Below are 17,818 nucleotides of genomic sequence, written 5' to 3'. Positions count from 1 at the left end.
AGTTTTAAGGAGAAAATACTCAGCAATGGTGTTGATAAATGGATTGGCACATGGTTTGTCTAAAAGCATATTAAAAACAACACAGACAAATAAACAACATAAAAAAACTTGATTTTCACCACAGGGGGACTTTAAGAAATCCCACCATAGAAATATAATGATACCAGAGATGGTCTTATTATTGGGAGATACCAAGCAAGTTTCATGACTTTATCATTGGAGAAAGCGCAAAGGCCAACTTGGATCATGTGTGCCTTAATAACCAATCACATCACAGCCTTTATAGAATTTCTGTATTCTGATTTGCGCGATAGTCAGTCACTGTTTGCGGAGACCATGGAAATGAATGAGAAGTGCTGTTAACTGAATGCTACCTGTTGCAAAATAGTCAGTGACTGCTTTTAGAAAACAGCATTTGGTGTTAACTCCAAAATTAGAGCAATCCAAAATCAATGTTTAATGGCAAACATGTTGAAGATTAGCCAATAGGTTGTCGATTCATTAACCGATAAGCTGTTTTCCTACAAAAGCAGGTTATGTAGCATAGTGAAACCTCTCCAACTTTGACATCCATTAAAAAAGTGCCATCTGGTCCCTTTTCCAGAGTTATGCTCTTTTTTGCTAACCTTTGAGGCTTTCCTTAAAGGTCCCATATTGTCAAAACAGAAATTTCCTGGCTTTTTTTCATGATAACTGAGGCCTAGGTGCTATGTAACACAGGCCAATCAGAAGAGAGGCTCATGAATATTAATTAGACAGGCCAAAATCGACCTGTTCTCAGCAGAGCTCCTGAGAAAGGAGCTGTAAAAATATATTGAGATGGTTTTTGGTACTTATACTGCAAATATATATTCTTAAGGACATCAAAACCTAAGATAAAACTCCAGAAAGGTGTAAAATATGGGACCTTTAAAGCAGCTTTGGTGATACATACCGTCTCTTTTTCTTCATTGCTTCAGCAAGTGGAACAGAAGACTACAGTTCGCCATCTACAGGCTCTGACGTTCATTACCGCTGTGGGCTGTGCCGTGTCCTTAGTTAGCTGTTTGGTTCTCTTCTATTGGCTCTGTAAACGCAGGTAACTGTGACTTCAGTGGCTTGAAATTCAACACCATCACAAAAAATGCTTTCTCAGTGAAAATTCTATTGTGAATCTCATCCTGTTTTTTTTGTCTGTTTGTCTCTGTATTCCAAAAGAGGGAAGAAAACCCAGATCTCACTGGTTCACCGTGGTCTAGTAGTGGCAATATTTCTTCTGTGCTTATTCTTCATTCTTACTGGTACACTGGCCAATGTAGGAAATGAAATTGTTTGTAAGATAACAGGATCCCTTCTGCATTATGCGCTGCTCAGCACCCTCTGCTGGATGGCCATGGAAGTGTTTCACACATTCTTGCTGATCCGCAAGGTGTTCAACTCAACTCTCCCGACATGGATATTTTACTTGGTAGGCTTTGGTAAGTGAAAACATGATTATGTATTTATTTTAATAGTTAAAGTTATAAAAAATAACGTTATAAAACAAGCAGAAGAGTATTTAATGAATATAAACATTATAATTAATAACTTCATGTTTTGATGACAATGTTTTTCTTTCCAATTTCAGGTCTCCCGGTTCTGCTAGTCAGTATACTGCTCTTGATAGAGTGGCTTGGAGTTGACGTGGATATTTATGGCGAAAGGATGATTGTACCAAGTGATGATGTCAACAATCCTTACCGCATGTAAGGAGACATATTTACAGTACTTACTATTAGATAGAACAGTATACAAAAATTTTTTAAAAAACTTTGCCCTGCTTATCCAGGTGCTGGATGTTGGCGAATGACAACAGCCTATTGGCTCATTACATCATAAATGTTGGCTTACTAGCTGTTGTGGTGAGCTCTGGTGCAGTCATGCTTTTCCTTGTGGTGAGGGAGATCCACAACCGGCCTGACTGGAAGAAGATTCATGTGGCTTTTCTCAGTATCTGGGGTCTCACCTGTCTGTTTGGCACGACGTGGGGCCTTGGTTTCCTGGATTTTGGTCCTATGTCAGAGACCATTCTCTTCCTCTTCTGCATTATCAATAGTTTACAAGGTAAGGTTTTTCTTGAATGCACTATCACAAAATACACAAGGTCACATCGAGGCTAGGCTATTGTGTCAACATAAGCGGAGTTCCTGTAGCGCCATATAAAAATAAAACTGCCCTGAAACTTGTTTCCTTTTCTTATCATTACATGTTTGCTTCAGACATCTTAAATTTAACTCATTGGCTTCCATTCTGTTGTATAAAATTGGCATGATATTCCATTTCCTTGTGTTCCCAACAGGATTTTTTCTCATGCTGCGATACTATGCTCTTGAACGGATGAAAAAGAAAGATAGGTCCATTTCAGATGGGAGCAGTTCTGGATCTTCAAAACAGCATATGTTACAGACTCATGAGAAGAGTTAAAACCCTGGTGATGCTCAAACAGTGTCTTTCTGCCAAATTTCACTTCTTTCAGAGATGTTACCATAAAAGATTATTCACAAAGGGCATTTGTAAAGATCCTTTCTCATCCTGCTGGTCAGGGTGTTGAATGTTCCTCAGGTGACATTGCATTGATATTGGGTCACATGCAGAGCTTCGGGTAGATAAGCATAAATGCTTCACCTGTCATAAGCTGTATTTCTGTATTCATATTCTTAGTATGAGTATGATAGTTTGTTTCAGCCTTGCACTTTAGCTTTTTTATTACTGTGTAAAATTGCTGTATTCATTGTGAGATGTGAATAGGAGTTCTAGCAAATCACTTTTAATGATGAATAAAAAATAATTTCATTTTTTGGTTAAAAAGTTCAATTGTGTGAGAAAAGTTGCAAGTTAAAACTGCCACCAAAAAAAAGTGCATTCCTCATGTATTTTTAGGATCAAGGTAAATGAGCTCAGAACTGTTTATTAGTTCTGTCAGAAGCAAGTTGCACTTTTGTTCGTTGTTAGTTTTGTAATGAAATAGAGTAAAGCACAAACTTTGTGTTTTGTTTTAAGTATTTGTGAAATTGTATTTCTGTTGTAATATTATAATATAGAATATATAAAATCAATATTATTGGTGTTTGGTGATTTTTTTTTCATCATTTGGTTTTCCACATTTTTAAGCATGTTAAATTGGACATATTTTATGCAACCAGGCAGAAAGATGGGTAAAACCCCAACATAATACTAATTTAAATAAACGGTATTTATAGCATCATAAAAGTTTAATATAGCACTTTAGCACCAAAAGGGGTTCTGCTTTTTTTTTTAAATAGCCTACATTAAAATTTGATCCATTAAAATGAGAAAATAATTGAATATTATTAGTTACTGTTTAGAAACATCTTTTTGAGCATGCTATTTATTCATAAAAACATTTAATCAAAATAAGAAGACATTTTATTTGTTTGATCCATTAAAAAGAGAAAATAATTGAAGAGAATTAATAGAGACACTGAAAGAGGACATATGTAGAGAAGTAAAGTAAAAACCCAGGCAACATTTTCTATTTAAAACCCAAGGGATGATAGGGTAGAGTGAGGGAAAACGCCTTAAGGGACTGTCATTTATTCTTTCTTTCTGTGAAACAAAAAATATGCGTCCAGAATAGTTGCCATACTTCTAGTAACAATGACATAAATTATAAACCAAGAATGAAAAATGTAATGTTTTTATGTTATTAGATTTTTAACAAAAATTATTATTATTATTTTTAATTTAAGGGGGCGTTTTGCCCCACAGGTTCTGAAAATATAGTTATATTTCTCTTAAATAACACGTAGCCTACTCCCTATCTACAGGCCTCACTATTCTCATATCATATAAATGTGATGTTCTGCAAAATAACAAGCTTTCTTACTGCTGGAAACTACATCACTTACTGTGAAATCCGTTTTCTCTCAGGTACATCACCAATGTAAGCTTCATGGTGAATACTTAATCTCTCATCTCAACGTAGTCCATAAATGTATCGTGACTTTATCTAGTTGTTATTTTGGGAAAAACAGTGGGGGTGGGGGCTTTCCCCCACTCTTCCCTAAACAACAGAAATCATTAATTACCATCAAACAAACTAAACCACTTAGAACTGTAGCCTATAAAACAAGAATATTAACTAATTAGTTGTGAATCAGAATATTAAAAATGATCATTGGGGTGAGAGAGGCGACCGCTGGTGGGAGGTGTTTGGAGCTGCAGTCTCAGGACCACGTCTGGCGGGAACTAGAGGTCTACACGGGTCCAAATATTCGTACCCGAACCCGAAGAGACCCGTAAATGTGCTACACTGAACCGACCCGGACCCGTCTATTATTTTGAAAGTTGGACCCGAGCCCGTGCAGAACCGAGAAATGTCAAAAATGTACTACCCGGAACCGACTGCTCCAACAAGTAAACGTCATATAATATGGTACTTTTGGTATGACATTAAATAGAACATATAATATAAACATAACATATAATAAAATAGAAAAAACATAAACATTCACATTTTACATTTGAAGAAAAATCAGAAAAGAATATACTTTACAATGTTCCAATTTAAAAAAAACAATTATTAGAGCATGTTTTGATCTCTAGCAGGCTGTTCCATCCATATTTGCATTTATCCAAGGCTACATAGCCTATGATTGAAAATGTATTTTCTTGACAAGAATATTAACTAATTAGTTGTGAATCAGAATATTAAAAATGATCATTGGGGTGAGAGAGGCGACCGCTGGTGGGAGGTGTTTGGAGCTGCAGTCTCAGGACCACGTCTGGCGGGAACTAGAGGTCTACACGGGTCCAAATATTCGTACCCGAACCCGAAGAGACCCGTAAATGTGCTACACTGAACCGACCCGGACCCGTCTATTATTTTGAAAGTTGGACCCGAGCCCGTGCAGAACCGAGAAATGTCAAAAATGTACTACCCGGAACCGACTGCTCCAACAAGTAAACGTCATATAATATGGTACTTTTGGTATGACATTAAATAGAACATATAATATAAACATAACCAATACACAATAATGTAACAATTAGGCTATTATACATAAAATACAACATAAATTGCTGAGTCTTTAATCCACCTTACATTGATTGATTGCATTGGAAATGTTCTTATAGCCTAGTCTTGATTTAATGCGGTATTTTTTTTTTTAAATAACTTTAAACAAACAAAAAAAAAATGCTATGATGATCTGCTTGAATGTTCTGTTGTCTTTGTGGTATAGCCTGGGAATGTACCCTGTATCATATTCTGATGTTCTATGGAAAATATTAACATAATGGGTATTGCGTTAAAGTTCCCCTTTGTTCAGCTTGATTTTAATTTAAACTCCTTGTTTACAACTTGTTCACTGTGTTGCAGCTCCTCTGTGGAAAGTTGCATAAAAAGGGTTTTACTGACTCTTGAGTGGAGTACTCACTTACACACAGAGAAGACGAATACTGAGAAGTGTGCAATTGCTAGAATCTAGATGTGTCACATAACTTAATTTTTTGATATATAAAATTAAGTTATTTGTTCAGTTTAATAAGTGCGGGTTGATGGCAAGACTAGGAAACTAGACAAAGGGAACAAGACTAGAAATCTTCCATCAAGTAGCGCGGAAATGTTCAAATTGATTGCATTTGTAATGAATTTCATGCCTTTAATCTTTTTTTTTATTTTTCAGAAGCCATTCAAATCAAATGTATTGCTCAGGTAATGATAAATGTTAATCACTTTTGGATAAAAAATCAATGTATCGACTATAGTTTTATCAGATCGGTTACACTAGCTCAACAACATGAATCATTGTCAGTGTCTGTTTACCTCTGTTATCTATATTTAATTTGGTTTATCGTTAGAAATTCTAAATGCCTCTTTTTACATTTTTGCTCATGTACAATAATGTAGAATAAACAGTTACAGTAATAAGTTAACAGTAAAGTGACAATAGTTTTTTGTTCTGAGATAACAGAGTGTGAAAGTGATAAACCAATAAATGACTCACAAGATTCTAGTTTCTATTGTAAGTTCTGTCAGTATGGACATCCCCTTTTCTGTAAGATAGAAATATCACTTCCCATTCACTTGTCACGTTGAACATGATCAGCAAATGGTGTAAGACTTCATTATAAACTTTAGCCTTGCAAAGAAAACCCCAAGTGTGTGGCAGACACCTCTTTTTGCAATTTCGGCAGACATCTGAGAAAAAGAGGAAATTGCTTTTATTGTTGAGAAAGATGGAGTCACACTGATGAGCTCACACACCCACATCTGTTGAAGCAGCATATGTTTTCCGTTGATACCGTTATAATACCGTTATGACTAGAGGCAATAGACACAAACAATGTATATGCTACTAAAAATGTCAATAAATGTGTGCTGAGTGGTTAATAATTAATAACTGTAGCCTGTGTATTTCCACTCCCCTGCCTTATTGTCTTCCTTTTATAGCTATTTTGTATAGGTAAGCTAGTATGATGTTATTCATCATGAAGTCATTACTTTCAGGAGAAATGAGGTAAGGTAAAAAAAAAAAAAAAGGAAGTGAGGAATTCTCAAAAACAAGTGACAATCTTCATTGTGAAGATGTTAAATGACTCCATAAACCACACCCTTAGATGACCCTGATTTAGTTTTCTTGCCAAAAATATATTTCATTCAGCTTCACTGTTTACAACATATATTTCGCATATATTTGAGATTTATGTTTTTCTTTATGTGCATGGGAGAAAAAAGATTAGCAGTGAGATCAGCAAGCAAGCTATCACTTTTTTGGCATATCACACTGTAATCTGTCTGTAAGTCTTAAACTTAACGTGTTACCCTCTCTCAGGCCCAGGTGAATCAATTATTAGTTAAATTGCAATTGTGTTTCAAGACTACGTGACTTTGTTAAAAATAGCCGGGGATTTCTGTGACCTCAACAGCCAATAGGATGCGACATAAACAAGTGACGTGTCATGAGCACGCGATATGGGGCCGGGACCTTGATTCCTTTCATTTTCAATTCGTGACAGCAAATGAATCTAGTCGAGCAGTCTCTCAGCATCCCAGCGGGGCTGAAATCGACTGGGTCCAGAGGAATGGCTCAGGCCGGTCATCTGCAGATGATTGAAGAGAAAGACTTGCGCGATGTAGTTTTGGTCCGAACGAGTGTAGGTGCGTGTTTGCGAGGACATTTCGGGAGGACAGGACGCAAAGTGGCTGTCAAGTTAATCAAGGATAGGTAAACGGCATTTTCACTCATCATATATGCGACTAATCAGTTTTGCACGTTTATTTGTTGCGCTTTGCATAGTAGATATTCATATATAGGTCTAATACATTGAATATTTACTAAATAATATTGATTAATTAGTACCAGATTACTAATTAATAATTATAAAACGTTAAAAATATGTTAATGTTAATACTAATAAACAATCAAACTAAACTCTATTAAATATTGCAATGTTTTGTGGAGTAAAATCTATGTACAAACATTGTGCAATGTATAGGGTATTTCCACAGCAAACAATGGAAAACAAAATTTGAGTGCTGTGTGTGTGTGTGGTATCAGTAAATGGATTGACAGGTTAAAGAAAGAAGGAATACTGGGTCAGGTGTGTTCTGAGCAAGTTTTAGTCCCATTGGGTGTGTACACAACTCACACTCTGGTTGGGCTGGTGTGGGACTGGATGACTGAAGGATCTCTAGATTCACTACTGCATGAGGTAAGCATAAACTTAGTTAAAAATATACAACTTCAATAAATAAAATGCTTAATTTAAAAAGATGATTTAATGAGTCCAAGACAGATGTGTTAACATACCTGATGAGCCTGTTATCTAAAACAGGAAGTGCATATGTTTGTTTTTAGAAGATGGTGTTGACTTTTCTGACAGTGAGAAACTGGAAATCCCCTAGGCACTTAAAATAGTGCCAACCAATGAATAGCATTCCAATACATGCATTATCATTTAGCTCTTGTGTCATCAGTAATATAACTCCTACTTTCAGGAAATGTCTGTGCATTCTTATTTAATAGGCGGCTACAACTGAAAGTGACATATATTTTTTGCTGTCATTAGGCAGACATGTTTCCAGAGCTTTCAATGGCTCTTTGTCTTCGGATCCTTTTGGACGTTTCTAAAGGTTTAGCTTATCTCCATGCCATTCCTCTGCCTCATGGAGCCCTGAAAGCCACTAATGTTCTTCTCGACCCACAGTACTGTGCCAAGGTATTGGCAAAAATAAATAAATTCCCTTAAAATAGAAACATGATTTTTGTGCTGTTGCTTTACTAATTTTTACTTTAATTTTGACTAACTTTTCAAATGTGTGTTGCATTGTAGTTGTGTGACTGGGGTCAAGAGATAGACATGCACTTGAGCACCTCTGATGGCCGTGGACCATGTTACAGAGATCTGGCCTATGTGTCACCTGAAGTCATTCAAGGTGCTGTTCCTTCTGTAGAGGCTGACATATATAGGTGAGGTGCATTATCTCAACATTTTAGAGTGTTTCATGTATATTAGAGTGGAATTGTTGAGGGTTTTTTTTTATGATTTTCCAGTTTTGGGGTTCTTCTGTGGGAAACGTTGAATAGAAAGCGTCCATGTGAAGGTATGTTATCTCTTCCACCATGTATCAGTGTAACCTAATTGTCTTATTCAGTGAGAAGGATTTTTCATTCTTCCATTTGCCTAAAGACAACAGTTTTCTTACAGGTATTGATCAGCTTCAGACCAAATTGGAGCTTGGTTTGGAGGTTGACCTTCTGCCACCAATGACACCTCAAAGCCATGCCCTCACCCAGCTCATCATTAGATGCTTGAACAGTGATCCTCAAAAACGACCATCAGCTGAGGGTTAGTTATGGAATTTTTATGGATCTTAGAGATGTAATCCAATATTACTTGATCACTAATTATGTTCTGCTCACGCAGAGTGTGCAGTGGTTCTAAGGACAACTTTGGCATTGTTTGATCCACAGACTTTCACCGAAGCTGTTCTTCATCTGAAAACATGCAAGGTACTTGTCTAATGATTAATAAGCTGAATAATAGTTGTACTGGCTATTTTATTAAGTGGGGTCCAAAGTCACTCTACAAATCTAGGATTTCTTTCATTAAAAACTGGATAGTAATGAAACATTTAAAACGTAAAAGTAAAAGTTAAGAAGAAAAATAAACATTTAAGATTTTCTGGTCAGTAATCCAATAATGATATTATATAAACTGTTCAAAAGGTCAGATATTCCTTCTTCCACTGAAGAACAAGATGCTCTTTGGATCAAATCATTCTTAGATTGTCAGGTTTTACACAAACTTGTGAAGTTCATGCAGCTCGAATGCTGCTTTCATTAAAGCAAAATGAAGACAATCCTAATACCAATACTATTAATTTTTCAAATCAACATTTGATTATACATTTTATAATAAAAAAATCAAAGTAGTAACATTTTCACTAGTGATCGTGGACTCCACATCATGTTGATTTTTTCCTGTATGAATTGAAATTCATTTTAATACAGATGTGAAGAATTTGACTGCTGACTGATTGTGTATTTGTGTGTGTCTGTTTCATCAGGAGAGGAGGCTACTGAGCTGTAAAATGCGCTCATCCTGGGAGTTGCGTATTGAGCTACATAACCTAGAGGTAGGACAGCTGGTGCATTTATTTTGAACAGGTTTTACTTGATTTTGTGTTGAATTGTTCTCTCATTTTTATATCATCATAATGTTAGTATTATTAAGCAAGAACTCAGTCCAATGCTGTATTTTGTGTTGTGTATGTGTGTGTGTGCATAATAAATAACGTTTAAATATAACACTTCTTAAAGTTTTCGGATTCTGACAGCTGACTGTCTTTTACCACCAACAGGACAATAATTACAAAAGTACCACAAAAAATTGGAACTCCAAGGTGATTCCCCAGAATGAAACTCTGCCAGTGTTTTCACCGAATGCAAAAGTAAAGGCGCCTCTGCCAGTAGCAACAAGACATTGTCCTCAGATTGGATGTTGTAGGGGTTAGTGAGCTCTCATTTGATAGTATTTTGTATACACTTTATCACTTTATTAAATAAATTGTCTCATAATTATGTTTTTCCCTGCTCATGTCTTTTATAGATACTGGCAAAAGTTCAGTCCAATCCAATAACTCCTGCAGTGATCATGGTTTCGCTCAGATTAATGGACGTCCCGGAGTTCCCCAGAGATGGAGCTCTACATCTTTAAGGTCCCCATGTGTTTCCCCTACAGTGATATTTCAGAGTAACCCACAAAACAACGCTGGCAACCAGGGTGAGAAATTAGTTCTGTCTCCAAAATATCCTAACAGTATAAGTTTTTGAATCCCTCTAAATTTCTCCATTCCTGTCCTGCACATTTCCAACATATGAGTTTGGGCCGAGAACATAAACATGCCATTGCTGCGCACTTTAATCCATCTGGAAGAGCTCTGCTCTCTGACAGTCTCAATTGCCTGATGTATTTTAGCTAAATAAATCTGGAGGAGCTTTTGTGTACATATTGTGTACATACTGTTGGCATAACTACCTGGACACAGCAAATGTATCAGATCTTTGTGTTTGGTCTTTACATGTGCGCAGTAAGCAGTTCTGTGGGACTGTGCTCACTCGCTTCCTGAATGACTGCCCCACTCATTCCTTATCTGTGTCCAGTGTGTTTCCTCCCCAGAGGGTTTTTGTTTTTCTCAGAATTAGTCTTGTTTTGTTCATTTAAATGCTAGTAGTATAGAAGGTTCTGTCCCAGTGAAGTAACTGGCTACAGGGCAAGGCAATTTTTTTCAAAAAATACACTATGATTTAAATGTTTGGGGTCGGTAAGAGTTTTTAATGTTTTGCTTACCAAGCTGGCATTTACTTGATCAAAATTTTTTTTAAAGTTTCTTTGATGAATTTGAAATATAATTTTTTTTGTAACATTTTAAATGTCTTTACTGTCAATTTTGATTAATTCAATTCATCCTTGATGAATAGAAAACCCCAAACGTTTGTATATATTTAATATATATTTTACTTATCAGCAAAGTATGTGCATTATTTCTAAATTTGCAGAATTTATTATTTATTTAATCATGCATTTATTATAATGACCTATTAATTATAATTGTAATCACTTTGTTTTGTATCTGAAGATCATTAACAGCTGTAAAATGTCTGAACCTAGGTTGATCTGAGTTGCTTTGGTCACACATATAATAACAGAACAATATAAAAATTATGTATAAATAGTATCTTTGTGTTAGTTCCTAACTCTATGGTTACACCATCATCATATACTCTAATCCTTCCTCTTTCTCTAGTAAAATATCAACTGTCTGCGGGAAGGAGCTGTTGCCAACTTCTGCAAGAAAGACGGGAGGCCATTGTTCGCTGCATGACTGAGGGGCGACTCAACAACGTACTTGACGTGTTGCGGGCCAGACAGGCTGTGACCCGCGAGACGTATGAGATCATCACTACGGCCCTGACCTTGACCGCACGCACGCGCTGTTTGCTTGATATCTGTGCCTGCCTTGGTGAAAATGTTGCTATCTTGGTGGCCACAACTTTAGGTTTAGTATCCAATGAAAATGCTCAGACCACCCATAGGTGGCAGGCTGGTTAAATTATGCCAGCATGCTGCTACTGTTATGCAAAGGCAAAATGCCATAACTGCACATTAAACAATTGATATCAGATTGATATAAGATTTGTATGGCACTGTAATGTGTCATTAATATGTTGAGATGGCTAGTGTGTTCTTGTTTGGACTGCTGTATAACAGAAGAAGAGAGGTCAGACTCTCTGGAAGGGTATGCTGCAATGCAGTTTTAGTCTGGGATCTAAAAATCTAATCAAATTAACATTATAAAGGGTACTGACGATGTGATTGTTTGCCAGTTCACAAACTGAAGGGATTAGTCAAATACCTTTGAACATGATGATGTTCAGATTAATGGGCAATTACAGGTTTGATAACATTCCTTTTGTTTGTGGAGAGAAAAAAAGACAACAGCACAGAAACAGATTATTTTGAAAAGAACTTTTAGGAAAGATGAGGCTGTTTCTCTTAATCATGCTCACTTAACAGTGTTTGCTGTCAGCTTTCACGCACAGCTTCTGTTAATACTGAAACTGTTGACTGAGAAGTTCACAGCCTATTATATCATATTCATTTGACAGACTCACTCATCAAATATTTTTCTTACAAATATTTCTTACTATAACTAAATGAATCTTGTGTGTACTACACATTTCCAAGGATGCATGTTTTTATTTATTTTTTTTATCTATAAGACTTACAATTGTGCATGTTGCACAATAGACTCAGTAGTTTCTGATTGTAGTGTATCTTGCAACAAGACATTATTTTTTATTCCCTGTGTACAGTTTGTAGCATGGCATGTATAAAGCAAAAAAAAAAAAAAGATGTATGGACAAAATAAACATGGTATAAGAAATGTCATTAAATTATGTTATATAATATGTTGTCTTTACCACAGTTTAACAGTATGTGTCCCTTCAGCGTTTGACTGAGCTCTTACGTAAGAGCCACTTCTTGGAGAACAGCTATTACTTGGTATTACTCAGGTCAATACCATGCCACATACCTCCTCACAGACTGTCTAATTGCATGGATGATCTTTACACTGGTTAGTTTTAAAGGACATGAATGGTCCTTGCTATAGGGGCCTTTACTTACATTGCAATGTGAGAAGTGAAATGTCTTTGACTTGAAAATTCAAGTTGCTTCAGCAGTGTAGAGAATATATTGTTTTATGTATTGTAGAGAACTTTTTTTTATTTATTAAGAATGATAATTATAAATATCATTATAATTATTATAAATATGAACGCTATTATAAATAACGCTACATGCTCATAAAAAGAAAAAAAAAAACATTTTATTTGTATTTTTAATTGCACCATTATTAATGCAGGGCCATTAAAAATGAACTAGTGAAGGTAAAAATGCTATTAAAAGAATTGGTAACCAGTTGCAGGACTTAAAATATTTGTTCCTATGTACTGTAGGAACAAATACAGTACATCAGTGAAATTGTTTTTTAATAGACAATAATACTTTTATTCAGCGAGGATGCATTAAATTGGTCAAAAGTGACAGTAAAGTCTTATAATATTTAAAGATTGAGCCATCTCAGGAATAAATTAAATTGTAAAAATATTTCACAATATTACTTTTTACTGCATTTTTGATCAAATAAATGCAAGTTTTTTTGAGAATAGTGCAAGATGATAAGTAGCCTAATTATATGTGCATATAAAAAAATTTAATAAAGAATAACAAACAAACAATATTAAAAGGGTGTGATGAAACCAGTCATTGTCATGGACCTTATTCACCATATTTAATTAGAATGACAATGAGGCTGTAAGGACAGACAAACAGAACAGTCAGTTCACTGGGTGTTATCACTCACTGATGCAACATGGAAAATGCTGCATCCAAAAGATCCCTTCAACAGCACACGTTCGAACACACACTACATTGTTTGTACTTCCATTTAAATATTTATCTGTATGGATTAAACTTATCTTGCACATCTATCAGTCTGTATCAAACAGATAAGCGCACACTTAGAAAAAAGCACCAAGAGCATCAATAAAAAGATAGGCAGGTTCCCACAAAAAAAGTCGCTCATCTCATTCAAAGTCAAAACTAAAATGACCCAAGGCAACGATAGTGGACTGCCCTTTACCACTGTATACTGATGTATCATGAGTGCAGATGTTTTTGTGAATGTTGCAGTTCTGGGAAACATCTTCTAGGATGGGAAACAAGCCATATATATATATATATATATATATATATATATATATATATATATAATAAAATACCTTATGCTTTTTATTCTTTTCATCCCTTTCTCTGCAACAAAACCCTATTCCTCACTTTAAAGTTAATCGCTTGACTTTGAACATATCAGGTGTGAAGCAGCGTTAATCAGAAACCACTGAAACACATAACCACGAAAACATTACTTTTAAATGGGTTGCTTCTGGCAGCAAGACAACACCTGAATGGGTCTGCTGACAACCCGGGTTGGTCTGTCTGATTTGCAAATAAACCCACGTGACATGAATTTTACCGGTGTCACGTGACTTTCTGGCAGCTTGCCCTCCGTGCTTCGGGGTTCTTCTTGCTGTAGTTAAAGATGCTGCCCTGTCTGCTAATGTCACCAGTTAGACAAAGACGATAAACGAAGGACACAACAAGGTAAGGACATGTTTCTGTTTTTAACGATACGTTTAAAGAAGAATAATAAGGACTTTGCTACTTGTGTTAAATCAGCGAGAACAGCTATCCTGTTATAATTCCATTCTATTTATTAAATTCTTGTTTTTCTAATAAATGTATGAACTGAATGTGTTCAATATGTTGAACGCGGAGCGGAGAATATCTGTTAAAATGACGCAGTGATCGTGTCTCATATTCTGCTGCGCTCTGACGTTATGTTAGAAAAACAGGATGTTGCTTCTCATCATCATCCAATCGATTACAAAATGCTTTACGTTTATTCCAATCATTCACTATGCCAGATATACTATATGAACAATGGATTTATAAGAGCTATATTCATTAGTCCATCGCTCCAAATTCTTACCCACAGACTAGAGCAGACTACATAACAACGCGTTTAAAACGCGCTGATGGGTTTTTTTTTGTTGAACAGCTGATAGGCTTGAGGACAACCTTAGCATTAAAGTCTCGTAACACGTCGTCGTGTAGTTTCAGACACTTGTGTTCTGTTTTACTTATTTATTTATGTTTGTGTCAGCCGATTACATGTGATACATTTCTCATTTTGTATAGAACCCGACCTTTCTTTTCTTTACTTTAACGCGACTGCTGCGCGTCTCATTGTAACAAAGAGGGTTGCCAAATATGAACTTGTTTTGATCACGGGGTGCCAAGTTGTTGTAGTTGTTTTTAAGTGATTTTAACGTAAATCAGCTTTCGTTTCTTACATTTTTATTATTCCCCTTTAGTTTCTAGTTAGATTTCTAAATATATAAGTGATAGCGAATTTTATGTGAATGAACAGTTTTTTTGAGAATAGTGCAAGATGATAAGTAGCCTAATTATATGTGCATATAAAAAAATTTAATAAAGAATAACAAACAAACAATATTAAAAGGGTGTGATGAAACCAGTCATTGTCATGGACCTTATTCACCATATTTAATTAGAATGACAATGAGGCTGTAAGGACAGACAAACAGAACAGTCAGTTCACTGGGTGTTATCACTCACTGATGCAACATGGAAAATGCTGCATCCAAAAGATCCCTTCAACAGCACACGTTCAAACACACACTACATTGTTTGTACTTCCATTTAAATATTCAAAGTCAAAACTAAAATGACCCAAGGCAACGATAGTGGACTGCCCTTTACCACTGTATACTGATGTGTCATGAGTGCAGATGTTTTTGTGAATGTTCCAGTTGTGGGAAACATCATCTAGGATGGGAAACAAGCATCAGGGAAGGAAAGCTCTCTGGGGAGAATTTGGGAACAATTTAATCAGTGCTTGTTTAACAATTACATGCTATATTATATATTAATTTAAAATGATCTGCCCTCCATTTGAAAGACAAGACTTTTGGTTTTCAGACACACTTAATGTAATGAGCGTTTTACAAGGATAAATGTTAAAGTGAGTGGTTCAAGTCAAATAATCAGAGGAATGTGCTATCCACAATAAGAGAGGTGGCAGCAGTGGACATGTCATGCTTAATCATTTATAAAGGGTCAACAAACAGCAAGTCAGGATTGTGAAACGTGTGATTTCCCTCATTTAGAAACCCATATAGACCCTGACTGAACTCATGATTAAGTGCATAGGTTTCATTTTTAATTTTCAGCTTCTGATTGGGAGAGGGGTTATGAAATGTTTGACCAAAGAAATACTTGTTTACGTAATCCCAATGATGCAATTTTCACACTAGCTTTTCGTCAATTAGCATCAGTACATTTTGCACATACGTAATTTACTTATCACACTGGCCTGTACTGACTTCACACCATAACTAGACTTTGGAGGCCGGATGTGACTTTTTAGTTATGTGTGGGTAATTGCATGATCCCCAGTGTTATCATGCAGTATCAAACATGCACAAATATTTCGTCCCAAAATGAATATCCTGTAAATCTTTAGTTGCCCTCATGTTGTTTCAAACCTGTATGGCTTTCTTTCTTTTTTTGAAGGATGTTCCTTAGAAAAACGTTTTTTGTCTATACACTGAGAGTCAGTGTGGTCCAAAACAACTCTGAACCCCATTTGTAGTGTTATAGTAATAATTTATTTATATACTAATATAGTATTTTTTTATATTTTGAATTAGCTTTTATATATTTTTTATAAATTAGTGTTTATATATGTTTTAATATATTTTAATTAATTTTTAATATATTTAATATATTATTTTAATTTTAGTTTAACTTTTAGTAATTTTGTCTTTTTTGTTAGTTTTTAAAAATATTTCTACCTAGCTTTAGTTCATTAATTGTAGACTTTTAATACTTCAACTTTTTTAGTCTTTTGTTGTATATAATTTATTCTATTATCCATTTATAGTTTTTATTTAATATTTATTTATGTTTATTATTTTTGCTTTATTTCAGTTACAAAAAAGATTTTTCAATTTAGTTAGTTTAACATCATTATCCCATTGACTTTCACTGTATGGACAAAAAAAAAACACCAAAACATTTTTCAGATTTTCTTCTTTTGTGTTCCACTAAAGAAAGAAAGTCATACAGATTTGTAATGACATGAGGGTGAGTAAATGATGACAACATTTTCATTTTGGGGTGAAATCCAAAGTTTTGGCATGAAACTCGAGATGGCGCAGTCTGATAGGTCAAACGCAATCTGACATAATGACATCATTATCATATGGCGCAGCTGATTGGTTCTTTTTGTATCAGCAGCCAATGAGCTCGCTGCTCAACATTCAAATACTTGGCTAGCGCTTGCTGTAGGAGTTGCAGCGTGCTTCAGAAATCCTCCTCCTTCCCCAGCTCCACCTGTATAGATCTGCTATGGGGTGCTTCATGTATGCTATATGGGGGTTATTTCATATAGTATGTTATATGTGCAGCAGCAGTATTTCTTACATGCTCACAGCAGCATGTTATGGATGTATTGGCAGTAGCAAGTCTCGGTACTTGCTCTGCTGCAGCAGCAGCAACAGCAGCAGCGGAGCAGATCTATTCCGCCAAGACAAAACACATTAACATTGTCATGTACATTACCATGCCAGTCCCTCCGAGAGTTGTCATGACAAAAAAATCCTTTTAAGCAGCAGCTATTCCTTATATAACTCTTGTTTTTCTGCACTGTTAGGTTGGATAAGGCCGACAAGGACCCTGTCTGTCTCTGAGTGGCACCACTTACACCTGTGGACAGAATGGAGAGCGACGCTGAATCCAGAAAGCTGAACGGCCAGCCTGAGGGTCCTGCAGCCCTTTCAAAACCCAAAGAGAGCATGCAGCTCAAAAAGGAAATCTCTCTCCTGAACGGTGTCAGCCTCATCGTGGGGAACATGATTGGCTCGGGCATATTTGTATCGCCAAAGGGCGTTCTGATCTATAGCGCCTCTTACGGACTGTCTCTAGTTATCTGGGCCATCGGTGGCATCTTTTCAGTAGTGGGTGCTCTCTGTTACGCCGAGCTCGGCACGACAATCACTAAGTCTGGCGCCAGCTACGCCTACATCCTGGAGTCGTTTGGAGGCTTCATAGCATTTATACGTCTATGGACATCACTGCTTATCATCGAACCAACAAGCCAGGCTGTAATTGCCATAACTTTTGC

The 17,818-nt window shown here is 35.9% G+C and overlaps 2 protein-coding genes and 1 pseudogene across 2 annotated transcripts in view; all 3 read left to right on the top strand.

Annotated features, from left to right (window-relative positions):
- The window catches only part of LOC107674437 (G-protein coupled receptor 56-like), a 33,564-nt gene extending 30,590 nt beyond the window's left edge, over positions 1–2,974 (top strand). Inside the window, exons 6-10 of the mRNA XM_016468410.1 lie at positions 960–1,078; positions 1,198–1,457; positions 1,607–1,724; positions 1,808–2,082; positions 2,318–2,974. Coding sequence (XP_016323896.1) covers positions 960–1,078; positions 1,198–1,457; positions 1,607–1,724; positions 1,808–2,082; positions 2,318–2,442 — 897 coding nt within the window. The 3' untranslated portion in view covers positions 2,443–2,974. The remainder of the gene's footprint in view (positions 1–959; positions 1,079–1,197; positions 1,458–1,606; positions 1,725–1,807; positions 2,083–2,317) is intronic.
- Positions 2,975–6,977: 4,003 nt separating this feature from the next.
- On the top strand, positions 6,978–12,405 carry LOC107674432 (receptor-interacting serine/threonine-protein kinase 2-like). The gene is made up of 11 exons (XM_016468404.1): positions 6,978–7,208; positions 7,542–7,695; positions 8,053–8,202; positions 8,317–8,453; positions 8,538–8,587; positions 8,692–8,832; positions 8,911–8,996; positions 9,554–9,622; positions 9,848–9,995; positions 10,096–10,269; positions 11,294–12,405. The coding sequence occupies exons 1-11, from the start codon at positions 7,003–7,005 to the stop codon at positions 11,596–11,598; spliced, it is 1,620 nt and encodes a 539-aa protein (XP_016323890.1). The 5' UTR covers positions 6,978–7,002; the 3' UTR covers positions 11,599–12,405.
- A 1,624-nt stretch (positions 12,406–14,029) lies between these two features.
- Positions 14,030–17,818, top strand: part of LOC107674433 (Y+L amino acid transporter 2-like) — a 10,507-nt pseudogene continuing 6,718 nt past the window's right edge.

Source organism: Sinocyclocheilus anshuiensis, unplaced genomic scaffold (genome assembly GCF_001515605.1).
Source record: "Sinocyclocheilus anshuiensis isolate Anshui unplaced genomic scaffold, SAMN03320099.WGS_v1.1 scaffold1037, whole genome shotgun sequence".
NCBI lineage: Eukaryota > Metazoa > Chordata > Actinopteri > Cypriniformes > Cyprinidae > Sinocyclocheilus > Sinocyclocheilus anshuiensis.
This window is presented reverse-complemented; position numbering and strand designations above follow the sequence as displayed.